Source organism: Labrus bergylta, chromosome 24, assembly GCF_963930695.1.
Source record: "Labrus bergylta chromosome 24, fLabBer1.1, whole genome shotgun sequence".
NCBI lineage: Eukaryota > Metazoa > Chordata > Actinopteri > Labriformes > Labridae > Labrus > Labrus bergylta.
Window position 1 is genome coordinate 12,655,247 of NC_089218.1, and position 15,160 is coordinate 12,670,406.

General features: G+C 39.0%; 1 protein-coding gene across 7 annotated transcripts; it reads right to left on the reverse strand.

Annotated features, from left to right (window-relative positions):
• Window positions 1-1,008: 1,008 nt before the first annotated feature.
• On the reverse strand, window positions 1,009-13,442 carry gckr (glucokinase (hexokinase 4) regulator). 7 transcript variants are annotated; one of them, XM_065952005.1, is made up of 19 exons: window positions 13,289-13,442; window positions 11,942-12,091; window positions 11,675-11,743; window positions 11,519-11,587; window positions 11,236-11,309; window positions 8,151-8,217; window positions 7,988-8,041; window positions 7,812-7,906; window positions 7,361-7,466; window positions 7,163-7,281; window positions 6,045-6,143; window positions 5,261-5,358; window positions 5,105-5,181; window positions 3,075-3,171; window positions 2,914-2,990; window positions 2,723-2,803; window positions 2,340-2,480; window positions 1,316-1,450; window positions 1,009-1,240 (listed from the first exon to the last, which is right to left on the reverse strand). In XM_065952005.1, exons 1-19 carry the CDS (start codon window positions 13,337-13,339, stop codon window positions 1,118-1,120), a joined length of 1,782 nt encoding a protein of 593 aa, XP_065808077.1. In that variant the 5' UTR covers window positions 13,340-13,442; the 3' UTR covers window positions 1,009-1,117. The 7 variants fall into 7 exon arrangements, with proteins under 7 accessions (XP_065808077.1, XP_065808076.1, XP_020507377.2 ...); XM_065952004.1 differs by having other exon boundaries at window positions 1,316-1,447; window positions 2,887-2,990; XM_020651721.3 differs by having other exon boundaries at window positions 2,887-2,990.
• Window positions 13,443-15,160: the final 1,718 nt, after the last annotated feature.

The following is a 15,160-nucleotide window of genomic DNA, read 5'->3' on the forward strand; positions in this document are numbered from 1 at the left end:
TTTATATAGATTCAACAAACGGCAGGGAAAGTCTCTTTATTAGTGCTTTCACACTTGCACAAAGCGCCTGACAAATTCCTGATATTTTCCGGGTGAGCTGCATGTGTGAACGCAAACAGATACATTTTCTCTAAGACTATTTCCGCGTTCCATTTACCTTGGAAGTCGGAGCTGGGAATGACGTCACACAGGAGTAAATTCAATTCAATTCAATTCAATTTATTTTGTATAGCGTCAACTCATAACAAGTGTTATCTCAAGACACTTTACAAAAAGCAGGTAAAATACCTTACTCTTTGTCTGTTAACATTACAAAAGAGCAGGTAAAAAGACCTTACTCATTGTTATGTTACAAAAAGCAGGTAAAAGACCTTACTTATTGCTATATTACAAAGACCCGGCCTATCCATCATGATAGGTGGTTCCAGTTGTCGGAAAAGCAACATGGTAGCAGCCATATTGGATCTGAACTCGGGCTACTGTAATGGTGCGTTCCATTTGATCTCATAAGTGGGAAATTCCCAGTTCCCAGTCGTAATTACAACTCGGAAACTCAGAGGAAAAAAGGAGCCCGAGTTCAGATCCAATATGGCCGCTACGTGCATCTAAAGGGCTGTTTAAGCTGTAACTGTTGAGCCACCCCAGTGAGAGTTCCTAACAACATAGAGTTTCACCTTAACTTAAAGGCGACGCCTGCTGGAACTATTTGTGTTTTGCACTTCCTAAACATGGCTCCTACAAGTGGTATATTTTTGATCACCCTCCTTTGCTCCTTTTGCCTCCCTGCTGTGATTGGCTCTGCTCCAAATGTATCCCAAAGCTGCTCAATTGGCCTCAAGATACACACGTCACACTAATCCAGAACGTGTGTGTGTGTGTGTGTGTAGCTGCAGAAGGATTGAGGTTGATTTACATCACGCGGCCCGATGTGGGATGGGAGAGCATGTATTTCCAGACACAGTTACAGAACACGGGGTGCAAAAAGGCACAGAAACATCAAACACCATGTGTGTGGATTAAGTCCTTTATTAAGTTGTCAAAGTAAAACCTGACAAAGTTCAGAAGGTTATGTTTGTGCTTTCCATGAAGAAAATGCATAAAAAAACACAATTTGATATCACACTAGTTTAGACAGGCACGTCTCCACAGCCTCCCTGACGATTGGCTGCTGCTCCAAATGAGACTCCGCCTCCATGACGGTACAACCAGTCAGCAAACAGACCAGAGCAAGAGGCACCACCTACAAAAAAAAAAGGAAAATATACATCCAGCCACCGCAGAATAATTCTTCCATTACTTTATTCATCCTCCTCACCTTGGTCCTGTTTCTGGCAGTGCGCGTGTGTGCGGTGATGTCAGAGGATGTGATGTCGATTGTGAGCGTGTCCACTTGGTAGAGGGACTTCAGAAGAGCTTCTTCACATTTGGACTCGGGATAACCAGAAAGCTTCTTCAAAATAAAAGCATACAAAAACAGACCTGATCAGTTTAGACTGTGGTCCTGAATATTCTGTTTTAGTTTTGACCAGAAAAGGGAGTCGGTTTAAAGGCACCCCCACACGGCCGTTCTGCCCCTCGCCTCTCAGTTTGCCTGTAAAACTACAAAAATATTGGAGTGTAACAATAAGGGTTGCTGTGTTTTTTACTTGAAAAAAACTGGTTCAGATAAGACTTTTGGCTCCTTTCCTGCATGTCATTCCCCTCTCGTTCCCTGATTTCTGACTCTATCTACTGTCCTATCTCTCCATTAAAGGCACAAAAAGCCCAAAAATAAATCTTTAAAAAGACTAAAAATTAAAGTCCACTTTCCAAAGACTTAAGAGAAGATATACCTTGACATAAAGTTGTGTTTCATGATGTGAACGCTCGCTCTTTCTGCTCAGTGAGATTGGTGAGAGAATCTACTCACTGCAGTCAGGTGTGTGTGTGTGTGTGTGTGTGTGTGTGTGTGTGTGTGTGTGTGTGTGTGTGTGTGTGTGTGTGACTGATTGGCTTTGATTAAGCTCAGGTGTGGGGAGCTTATATATACTCAGGGTCTCCAGTGCTCTGTGCTGACTCATTATCCCACCTTCAGAAGTAGTGAGAGTTTCTCCCAGTGTGTTCTTGTGTCGGCTGCCTACCTGCCTGCGTGTGCAGCAGTTGCCTGACAACTCTTCTTTTTTTTTTTTTTGCCATGAATCAGCTATAAAACTCACCATGACTTCTTCACAGTGTGAACACAAAAATAAAAGAAAGGCATCCTGAAGAAGAATGAGTTGAAGAGGACATAACTCAGTAATAAAGATTTAGGATTAAAATGTGTGGTTTTCTTCCCATTGAGGCAGCAATCATATATATACCTGGAGTAACCGAGTGGCTCTGCGATAGAGCTTGCTGTTAGTGACCTGCACATCGATCATGTCGTTCTGGTAAATCTTCCCCTTTAAGATGTGAGCTCCGGTGCTCACAGCATTCAGCAGCAGCTTAGTGGACAGCTCCCACTGCCGAGAGAAAGGATGCATGTACATAAGCAAATAAGGAAACATGAGAACAGAAACTAATAGATATGGAAGATGTGAAATAAGTACCAACTGAAAAACACATTTATAGCTTTATATCTGCAAAATTCTCTTTATTTAGAGTGGAAGACAAATACAGTAAATGAGGAAAAACTGTTATTTCTCATGTTGCACTGAGTCACTGAATCAATGTGTGTGTCCCTGTGCCTGTGTGTGTGCTGTACCATGTGGAGCAGGCTTCCAGAAGCAGGCGATGATGCCCAAGTGATTTTAAGTGAGGATGAACACAACCTATCGATGTCATCCTGCAAAAAAAGAAGGCAATGCAAACTTGAAGAAAATCCACAGATTGTCCTGCAGGCAGACTGAGAGAGTAAAGAATCATCACTTGTTGTTCAGCAGCTGCTCCATCAACCTGGTGATAAACAGCATGGATGTTTGACGTCTTTTCTCTCGCTCGATGTGCCAACTTTGCCACTTCACGGATGTTGTCTGCGAGGAGAATCAGTCGAGTCACATGCTGATGGGATTTGGATGGAACTCAAAAATGTGAAAAAAAAAAAAATCCTGTCTCACCAGAGTGCGTGTACAGAAGAAGAACTGTGTCCTGGTCATTTAGAGAGGGCAGAACTAGGTGCAAAAAATCCTTGTGTGCGACACGAAAGTCAGAACCCTGCAGGAAAAAATAGAATAGAATAGAATTTCTTTATTTATCCCAAACTGGAAAATTGTGGTGTTACAGCAGCAGGTTGTCCAAAAACACAATATTAGCAAATAAACACAATATAATATTAAATACAAAGTAAATAAGCACTAAAAATATCAAAACTAAGAACGAGAATATATACAACCAGGATTTAACTTGGCATTACTTCCAGTCTTAAATATGAGAAAATGTGTAGTAGTGTGCACACATTTTTTTGCACTCCTATGATTCATGTCAACATTTAAAGTAACAATATGGATGTGATGTATAAAAAATTTACAGTATTTTATGTACGATCTGAATTTATGATGATGCATTGGTTGAACTGAGTTTGCATAATGTGGATCTACTTTTATAATCTCCATGGAGACAACCCAGCAGCATAATAGAAATACTAAAGCAGATTAATTGCAAACTGACATCGTAGGGCAGGTGAAGTGAGATGTATTACATTTTAATCCTGCACTGGGTCAAGCTACAAGCTCTGTAGAGGTAGATGTGTCATTACACGGTGCAAATTATGAGCTGGATTTCATTTTAATTGGATTTACATTTAGTATGCTGTAAGGATTTTCAGACTTATTTTAGACAAGCCGGAACAGAAATTAGCATGTTCTGGGTCAGCTGTAATGATAGCATGACTTGAAGAATGAAGAAATGTGAAATCCCATGTAGAGTTTTAGCTTTTTCATTGATTTAGGCCCAAGAATAGTGCCTTGTGTCAGGATAGAGCTGTTGTGCTCTATTTGCAAAAAATGTCTTATTCAATTACACAACTGACCATCACATCCTATTACAGAGACTAGAACAATTACGTGGAACTACAGAGACTGCTTTAAGTTGATTTAAATCCTATTCATCAGATATATCTCAGTTTGAGATTCTCAATAATGATACATCCTTTATGCACCATGAAGTTAGCCATGGAGTGCCACAAGGTTCAATGCTTGGACCACTTGTTTTTACATTATATATTCTTGAGGAAACACTCCATACATTTTCATTGCTGTTCAGATGCAGAGAGGTCCATAAAAAATAGAAACAACTTGTGCAAACTTTCTAACTCGAAATGGACTTATTTTCATGATTTGGTCTGGTTTAGTTTTGTTTTCCACAGTTCAGACGTATTTATCTTTTAGGTCTCATTCTTCCCTGGTGTTTCTCTTGTGTGTTTCCTAGTTTAATCTTCAGTGTTTCCTGTGTGATTTTGTAATTTCATATCCTTGTGTCCCACTATGTTCTAGTGTGTCTTCTTCGTGTGTTTCATTCATGAGTTTAACAGTAATCTGTCTTTTACTTGATTTACATTGTGATATTGTTTTTTTTACCTGACTGTATGCGCATTACTCTACTAGTAAACAAAAAAATGGGTGGATGCAGCTGGTTCAGGAAACGTAAATGACGCCACTTCCATGAATGGAATCAATGAACGTATCTTTGTAAGTTACACACTGTACAAGAGTTATCATGCAAAGTGTTTTAAATTGTGTCTCTGCACATACAGTTTTGTTTTTGAGTCCCTGAAGAATCAAGCTAAGGAGATTTATATGTTGCCAAATTGTGATAATTACAAAGACGTGTAAGCGGGGGTAGAAAGGGTGAAACACTTAAATTTGTTTGCGTGCGCGTGCCTATAAACGTCATGCCACCCCCTGCATAAGCAGTAGAACATTTTACCCAGAAGAAAATGTCTGGACACACCCCTATGCAGATGATGCTCAACTATACGTATCAATAAAGCCTGACGACACCAATTGGTTATGTTACATAACAAAGAGTAAGGACCTGCTTATTGTAAAGATAACATTTGCTATGATTCGGCGCTATATAGAGATAAAGATTGATTGATTGAAATACTTGTGTTGAAACAGACAGAAATGAATTGTCTCTCTTCACATACCAGTGAAGACAGGGGACCCTCATTGTTGTTCATCTCTCTGTATCCTCCACTGATGAAGCCTCGAACATCCTCAAAGTCTGACACACGCCCACACAAAGATTATACATCAAGCACAAACTATATAAGAACTACTGAATCTCTTATGTGTGATCTCACCTGCTCCAAACGTGGGGTTACACTCACTGGCGTCAATGAGGCCCAAGATGGCCACCGAGCCCCACCCCAAATAACACACACGCCTGCCACAACGCAAACTGAAACACATACAATAAACAAATTAATCAGAATCAGGGTTTACTTCCAAGTACATTTACACATACAAGGAATTTGACTTGGTGTATTGGTGCTAAACAATTAACAAGGAAATAAAGCAGAACTAGCAACAACTTAAATAATACAGTATAAGAAGATATTACAATATATAAAATAGAATTTAAAAATGTAAAATATAAAAATAAAAAATATATAATAAATAAAATGTAAAATAATATAATATATAAAAATAAAAACTGCATAGAAATCCATATTACATCATGTTACATATGTATGATGTCTACAATAGTGTCTGTTTTCTGGGAGGATTGGCTCATACTGTATCTGTGTGGGCTGCCAGTTTTAGTAGATTAGAATTATTCTACCGCTGGGGGGGCTTTAGGAGCGGCTAATCCACCTTGACAAACACCATTATTGTTGGTTTCAGTAGAGTTTTAGATGCACTTCCACTTGAAACAAATACAAATTTTCAGCAGGTTTTCTATCATTTCTTGACATTTTTTATTTCAGTGTTTTTGTGATGTTTTCTTAAGAAGAAAGGGACCTGGACGCTGAAAAGCCTGGATGCTGCTCTGAATCAAAATCCACTCTGAGACTTGTTTGTTTTGTTGAATAAAATAAAAATCAAGGTTATAGTGAAGGGTATAAAAAAAAAGGATGTTTCCACCTTTGTCCAGCGGCCTCCAACAGAGCAGCTATCTCCGCAGTCTGGGCGTAGGTGATATCCAGAGTTTGCTTGTATGCTTCCATGTGCTGCAGGATGCCCCTTAAGAAAAGAAACACACACTGACTGACTGCATTTTTTATGTATTACAGAAAGGTACAAAGCTTGTACAAACTCTTTCCTGCATTGCCCTCTAGAGGTCAGCAGAGCCCAATGAAAACAGAAAAAAAGGGGAACTGTGACAGTACCTGCTCCATGACTTCAGTTTGCACGAGGTGTGTGTGTTTGGTTTTTGTGTGAGTGCTGAGTGCTTTGTGTGTTTTGTTTCTGATTCTGATGCAAAGAAGAAAAAACGTAACCTGATGCTTATTCAAATGCCTGCCGATGCAAACACATGCCACACATACATACAGAGAGTGAGCAGACCGGAGGGCGCTGACATTTCTAAGTGCACTGATCACTTGAAATGTGAAAAGCATGTCCAGCAGACTTCATAGGTGACTGTTATAGTGAACCGTATGCAGGCTTGTGGCTGTCAACACAGACATGCACTTAGGAACGTGCATGTTGCTCCTCTGGGTGCAGATTCTACGGATGTTATGAGGAAACAAGGGGAGCAATAGTGTTGTTTAAAATAGAGAGTAAAAGCCCAGATATGTGAATCCTGTCTATACAGATCTATTATATACGTGTAACTATCTAATTTAACTGAAGTGCTTTATGCATATTCCTTAAACTTGAATGTATCTACACTTGGGAAATGTGTCTTTTCTGCTACTTTTTCTCTTCATATTTTCAGTGGTTTCTATAAAAGGTAGACATTAATGGTAATTAAAAGGTAGGACATAATTCAACATTTTAAGAAATACTCCCGCCTGAAGACAATCATCATTATAAAAATACTTTTTCCAGCCTCCCTTTGACCGTTACACCTTCAACCAAAAACACAGCGAGGGAGTCAACTATAACATGGTTTACAGAAACGTGAGCAGATGAGCTGCTGGTGATGTCCCAGTGCAACAATGGTAAATGGACTTAAGCTTGCAGAGCACTTTTCTTTATCCTCTGAATACTCAAAGCACGTTTGAGTAAATCTTTCCAGTGTGTTTCAGCGTGCTTACTTATATGTTACAGGCATGTTTGTGAAGGTGGCAGCATGAGCAGCAGACAGGACGAGCTCCAGAAGAATCTTAGTCGAACTGCCTCCCTTCATCCTCGAAGAGCCACTGATGGCTTCTGGCTAAACACAGACAAGACACTTTTAAAAAACCCAGCTCTCCTGATTTGAACAGGTTGTGTAACGAGAGATTTTTATGTACCCCAACTGCTGGGTTGATGAGGAACGCCTTTTGACTTTTGGAAAGCTCCTGCATCCTCTGAACCACGCTGCGGAAGGTGAATGTGCAGCCCGGCATGGGGTCGTCTCTGACAGATTGTTAGTTTGGATGTTAGAAATAGAATAGAATAGAATAGATGCTGCCATTTGCACAGGTACAGGACAGTACAGGTACATTGGAATTTATGTGCGTTTCTCCCCGAGTCAGCTTCTACAAAAAAGTTAAAAATATATAAAAAATAGGATAGCAAAGTAGAAAAGTTAAAATAAAAAATAAGTAAGTTGTAGTAACAACTAAGTAAAATAAACTGAAAAATAAATACAAAAAATACCCCAAATTACAACAAATAAACGTCAAACTCACACTGACAATTCATACCAAATAACCAACCGTTTATAGCATAAAATAATAAAGTATATTTGAATTAACTTACCTTGCCTGGTGTGTCGGATTGAAGCCAACCAGCACTGGAGTGTAGACCTCAGGATGCTGCATGCAGAAGTCGAGCTGTCCTGCCACAAAAGGAGCCTAGAAACAATTTGCAGGGTCCTTCAAATTTAATATGTGAGCACACACATTTAAGATCCTGATCAATTAAGAGTGACTTACAGACAATCCACAAGAAATACCAATGAACAAGACCCGCTTCTTTCCCTCACAGACCTGCAGGCGCCACGAAACATCAAACGGGTCAAGAGGCTGGGTTAACCAAAGACAAACACACCAGACCCACCAGTTGAGAACCACAGCTATATGCTATGCTACGTCGGACCTTTTTAAGAGTGAGCATGCCCTGTTTGGGGTCATCTTCAGGAGCTTCCTGGGACGACAGCAGAGCTCTGATGAAACAAGAAAAATACTTTAATTTGTATATAAGAACAGCAAAAAAAAATTGCAAATGGACCAGTAGAATTCATAAAACTGCCCTGCTTGTGTCCTTTAGCTTACAAAGGCTAATGGCTAAAGGCTAATGGCTAATGTTAGCTTCATCAATAATTTAACCAATTAGTTTTTTGATCACTCTCGTGTGCTTAATTAGCATCACTTCCTGCTTCCTGTGTTAGCTACACAAGCACTATCTTAGGTTTGTTAGCCTACATTTCTATTCATATTCAAAAACATAAGCATAACCATAAGCTAAAGCTCAATGACTTCTATTGCTCAGAAATTAAACTTTTAATTTGCATATAGGGTGACCATACATCACGATTTGACCAGGACCGTTTTGTTTTCCATGTTCCCAAGTACCCACTATAAAACACTGATATGTGCCTGGCCCGGTTTGGACCAACCAAAACAGTACACCATGCTTGCAGCATTGATTTGTCTGTAAATATGTTGTAACCAATGCTGTTTCTGTTTAAACTAATCGAAAAACATCACTAATAAAGTTCAACACTGATTTGTCTGTACATGTGTCTGTCAGTTTTGAGGTTGCAGCTGTTGCTTAGCTAGCCTAGCCTAGCTTAGCATACTAACATACCCTGATAAGATTAAGATTTACTTTTATTGATCCTGCGAGGGGAAATTCTGTTTTTGTTTTTACACTCTATAAGTCATGCAACACACACACACAGGCTGAAATACACACACATGCACAAACAGGATCCTATGGACATGCACTAATGGAGAGATGTCAGGGTGACGGGGCGGCCCCCGGCAGGCGCTCCTGGGCTGGTGGTGGGGAGGGGGTTTGGTGCCTTGCTCGGGGGCACCTCAGCAGTGCTCAGGAAGCGATCTGGCACCTCTCCAACTACCAGACCAACTTCCATATTTGGTCCGCGCTGGGACTTGAGCCGGCGACCTGGATACATGTGAACAACTTTCAGAATAAACAATCCCAGGAAGACAGCCGTCTGCCGAGTTAATCAACACGGCAGGGGAGGTCTTTGATGTGATCTGGACTATCTCAAACGGACTTAAGCTTTAGCTTTTAGACCCGTTGAACAAACTGCCTTAACCAACATAATCCATTTCTGATATAAAAGAATCTCGATTCAATCCCTGAATCGGATATATGTATCAATGACATCAAGACTAACACTTTCATGCAAGTTAGAATCCGCTACGATCATCTATGACGAACTTAAGATATTGAAGGACTAAATTACATTACCTGGTGAACTCTCCTTGAATCTTATGTGGAGCACTACCGCCCCCTAGTGGCAAGAGTGCTGTACCGACCTGAGTTTCACGGAGGAATTACGACAGTTAATATGTGATTTTGTCCTAGTTATAAACTTAGTATTTCAGGATATGATGTTATACTCTTCATACTATATTAATGTGTTTTTGAATGTTGAATGGTATAATGCTGATTTCATTACCATACAGGCAGAAATCGTCTAACTGTCCTCAGGTTGGACGTAATGTCTATTTCACTGCATAATTGTTTGAAATGTTTAATGTCGGAAATAATTCTACATACGAATATTGACATGGTGATGTTCATATGATCAAAGTTCTTATTTATGCTCTTAATAAGAAAAGAACTCAGAGTGAATTAAAATGAATAAGTTAAAATATTGGAGGCGGGTTAGATATTAGGCCCCGCCCCCTCATAAAAGTCATCCCCAGAATAAAGCAGCTTGTCTCTCAGGAGTTCGCTCTCTTGTAAATTTATCTTCTAAATTCTTCTTCTAAAAACTCTCTTGTAAAATTATCTTGAAAAATCTTTCTTCACCCTCTTAGACGTCTCTTGTTAATTCTTGTTTCAAACCACTTTGTTTCTTCAAGTTTTGCCGACGCGAAACTCTTTGAATTTAAGTCCGGATTCGCAGGACCTGCAGAACTCAAATCCAACTTAAACCAACCCTGATTCTTCATGCACGCATTCTAAGGCTTTTTCCTACAGCCTAAGATTAAACGCCGCTCTCTTTTTCTCCTTTTTTGAAGTATTGATCATTCGTCTTCCAGAACAGTAATTTTTCTGATCCTCACACTTGACTACAAGTGATCATTCAAGTCAAGTGAGGATCAACGAGCGTTCAATCCTGACGAACGTTAATTAAGACTCTTTGTGCCGCTGAGGGACGGACACACGGACAACTACTTGGACCGCTGTGTTTTTCTTCAAACCCATCTCATTGTCATTGCCACCGGCATTCCTGATCCGAAATAACTCGACGGGAAGTCTCGGCACCATTCGGCGGAGTTCAGTTGAACACTACGTCTCAGTCAGGAAGCGTTCTGATTATGAGATTGGGGTGTTGAGTCAAGCTTGTGGTATCCGAATCAAAGCCTCAGAGTCAACTTTCATCAAATTTATTAAGTTCCCTTTTTATTTTCTTTCTCAAAATGCCACTTTGTTAAATCCCTCAAACAATAGTTTTAAACTCCAAAATTTGACATAAGGATCTCACCATGGCAACCATGCATTTCCTTTAAACTCTTCTGTTCATCATTTTTCTTTATTAAACTTTCAGTACTTTGTCTGTGTAATTTTATGGTTTTACTGCTTGAGAATTCATCCCAATGATATGAGACAGATTTATAGATTCATTAATTACTACAGGTAATAATAGTTTCCTTACTTAACAAGGATGGTGCCCCGAGTTATATCTATTAAATATTAAAAGTAGATATGCTACACAAACATAACAAAAAGTGTCATGTTTTATTTAGAGGTTGCGGCTGTTGCTAAACTAGCCTAGCTTAGCTTAGCATACTAACAGGCCCTGATACACTGGTGTTTCCAATAGAGTACAGCTAAATTAGCCAAACATGACAAAAAGTGTAGATAAGAACTGCACGGTGAGCTTTTCAGTATGCTAAAAGCATTTTTCTCAATCGAGAAAGTGTTAACCTTAACCCTTACATTTTAAGAATCTTGTTTAATGAAAGAAAGTCCAACATACCTGTCTCCTCCTGCTATGATGTATGAATAGATGGAAGTCTGGTTCAACTCCCTCAGTGCTTTGTTGAAACCAGTCTAAACAACACACACAGGAGAGCAAAACACACAACAACAAGATTCATCTTTCCATAAGAAAAAAATAAAACAAGTTAGATTTGACAAGAAGATCTGATAAAGTGACATTATCCCCATATGGCCTGGCTCGTCCTGCTTTGCACTATAACATTGTCATCTATTCTTGGGGCTAAATCACACCGGGAGCATTTCAGGACAATTTATTTTACCACAATGAGGAAAGCCAGTCGACCAGAAGTCCCACAACCACTCAGTACAACGAGGCTGTCCTGAGGATCCTTTTGGAGAAACAGAAGACTCTCTAAACGTGTGCCTGACAGACCAAGCAGAAATACAGACTGACAGAAAAATCAGAGGAAAGTTACCTTAAGTATGAGCTCCACCCTCTTAGCGACCTCCATTATTGTTTCCACCACTCGTTCACTTGAAAGCCTCTAAAAATGACAATTAAATAATCATATTATCAAAGGGATTATTTTATATATAGGGTAGCACTTTAAATAATCATGAGTTAATGAATGACTCAGCAACTATGCATTTTAGGAACAGTATCGTAAAGTGTAACCTAAAGAAGAATTGACAGTAAAACCTGGAAGCTGTCCATTATTTCTTGGATATCTGTAGGCATGTACCTGGTAGGTGTCTTCTGAGTCTTCTTGAAAAATCTGGGTGTCACAGGCCTGTAACATCCTTACAATGTTATTGGCTGAAGCACGGTCGATGTCACGCGTCAGGGGATTGGATTTCTCTGACACAGGAAGTGAGGGCTCATAGTCCAGGAACTGAGGAACAGAAACGTTTTTTTTTAGGACTTTTTTTTATTGAATACGTTTATACATTCTTAGGGTCACTAAATTTATAACACAGAAACAGGTGACACATTCTGTAAAATTACAGGCACAACTCAGAACGACATGGCTGTTGTGTTCAATTCTGGACTCTTAAAAAGACAAGGTCAACTCTGGATGAACCCAAACACCCGTTTCTAAAGGAGTTCTCGCAGATGAATCCTACCAACATGCAGGACAAACAGACTGAAAATCTCCTTTGTCCTGACTGCAATTAGCCTTTCAAATAGCTCATTGTGATATTTATTTATGATGCTTATTCACTGCCATTGCCCTTTTAGTCAATTTAGTGTGTTTTCTGATGTATCCCACATTTTTTTAAATTTTCTTTCTATAGTCTGTGCTGAAAGTTTTATCCAAACCCATGAAAAAAAAAAAAGAGATAGCTTTAATTTAAGATAAATTGTTTGATAACAGTTAGATAAGGCTACTACTGTAATGTATGCACCCTCAATATGTAGCTTGAAGACAGTTAGCTTAGCATTAAAAAAAAGTTTATCAAAACCATGAAACAAAGAAATAAATTAGCCTATGGCTTCAATCGGGCATATCTATATGTTTGTTCCCTATTTAAATAAAATAAATAAAGCTTAAATAACGGAGACACTGTTTGATATGATATGCTAAGTGTTAAACTGCTACTACCCTCAATATGTAGCTTAATAACAGTTAGCTTAGCTAGCATAAAGACTGAACGAGTCCTTCTCCAGCCTATTAACTAATTAATTAAATGTTGTGTACTTGAAAACAGGCATGACACATTGGGAAACAGACCTCGAATTAGACCAGAAGATCAGTACAACTTGTGTTAGCAAGCTTAATTTGAAGCTAAGAGAGAGTTAGCTAAGTTACTTTAAAGACATAAAACTAATACAACAGCAAGTCTAGCTGTGAATAGAGTTTGAAAATATTTAAGAAGTATGCTCTTTGCCTCATTTGTCTTAACTTACTCTGCATAAAAACAGTCTAAAAAAATCAACTTGTATATAGAAAATAACTTCTAATGCTAGCTAGCAGGCTGATTAGCCACTGGCTGCACAGAATTGGGAGAGTTTTCAGGATTCAAATATTTGCTATGCCCATGCATTTCCCAAAACAGCAAACTAATCTACAGTACTTCCTTAAAGTTACCTCCCATGCATGCATTGTAGCATGACTACACGTCCAGTCTGTTCCTGCCATTCTGCATGAGTCTTGTCCTTTTCTGCAAACAAGATGCGTCTGTCCCTGCAGACAGTTTCCTTTTCCTGGTTACAGGGATTTAAAATGATACTACAAACTGCTCCGCTCTATCGGAAGTGACAAAGTTCACTTAAGGACCTTTGAGACTTTGAGTACAAAAAGGAAGTATAGATTTTCAGCCATGCACACCCACACAATAAGCTCTAAGTGTCTTTTGATTAATAGCAGACATCTTTCTTTCAACTCTTTTTTTTTATGGGAAGCAAGAGAGACATAAACTGCAAATGCTTTCAGGAAAGACAGAACTTCCTCAAAGGGACGAGTTAGGTAATTTTGTATGTTAGAAAATTCCTAAATCACAACAGCAGCAAAATCATTTGAAACATGGAGATCAAACTGAAAACTCAGCGTGAGACTGATCTAAGAACATCATAATTGATCTCCGGTCTGAAGAGTGATAGCTCACAATAAAACATTTTTTAAAGAGCTCCAACGGTGAGTTTCTTTTAATCATTTTAAACAAGCTTACTGATTCACAGCAGTGCCAGTGCTTAGACCCAGCAGTTTGTGGAGTCTGATACATTTCATCACTTTGGTGTTGGACTCCAACAAACTGGTTGCTGCAGATTGCCTCACTCCTCCAAACTCCCACTGGTGTCTCTAATAACTGCTGTCTAATTGCTGTCAGTGACACAGCAGAAAGGACGTTTTTCACATGTTTTCTCCAAAGACAAAAGAGGGATGAATACTTCTGCTTGTTAACACTAAATGAGTTGTGTGTAGTGCACATTTTTTTGTACTACTTATTACTCACTCACATTGATTATCAATTATATCAGACATGTGTCAGCTTGGTGTAAACCTGAGTCATTCCAACAACAAGGCACAGGGCTGTGTCATAAGTCGGCCAAACGCCTTCATAATTTGTTGCCAGCAGAAACACGATTGTCACAACTGAATTCTACCAAAGCAAAGAGGATTACATCGCTATAAAGGTAGGCCCAGCTAACAATTCAACCGTTATTGGCTGATATGAAATATGGACGTTGTCTCAAAGACGTCATCCATTGGTTTCAGAAGCAGAGTTTTGAAGCCTAACAATGGTGGTCACCATATTGGTAAATGTTGTCTCACACTAACTTTTGATCAACCCAACAGGCAAGGGGACGGGCCTTTAACCTTACTGGCTACCAGCAACATTATGTTTGTTTCTGCTGTTGGAAATGGCTAACAGCTGTTAATAAGACTTTCGCTGCTAGCCTCAAGTGGAGACTCAAGAAACTGCAATATTTTCCTCGCAATACTTCATTTTCAACACAGGAGGTTGCCACTTTATTGGAGCCCAATTTAATTATTAAAGTTATATACTTGCTTTGAAAAAAAATGCTATGGCTAACATGTTAGCATATTTGCCCTGTACCAATCAGAGGGACTGTACCAATCACAGAAGCCAACTCCCTTTGCCCAAAAAAGACCTTTTTAAAATTAAACTCAGCTAAATGTCTTGACATTACCTAACTGTTTTTGTTACTGTAAGTCTTTGGACACCTAATTGGTCCTGAAACTATTTGCTTTGATTGAGTGTTAAAATAAGAATTTATAGTCCGGCTACATTGATTTCTTTAAAGACATCCCCATGTAAGTATATTTTTTTGCTTGCTTTAATCATCAATTATTTTTTAGCGCTATAAGTACAACATCATTATGAAGATAATGAAATCTGAAGGTTTGCAGGGTTATGAAAGAACTTAGAAGAAGCAACAAAAAAAGTGCGTTTTTGTATAATAATCACAAAAAAGTTAAATCTCTTTCTTTAGTTAT

Coding starts and splice junctions, on each gene's coding strand:
- gckr (XM_020651721.3), bottom strand. CDS start 13,339: ATGGCAGGAACAGACTGGACGTGTAGTCATGCTACAATGCATGCATGG. Junction 11,588..11,674: donor GGGTGGAGCTCATACTTAAG/GTAACTTTCCTC, acceptor TTTCTCCAAAAG/GATCCTCAGGACAGCCTCGT. Junction 7,467..7,811: donor AATCCGACACACCAGGCAAG/GTAAGTTAATTC, acceptor ACAATCTGTCAG/AGACGACCCCATGCCGGGCT.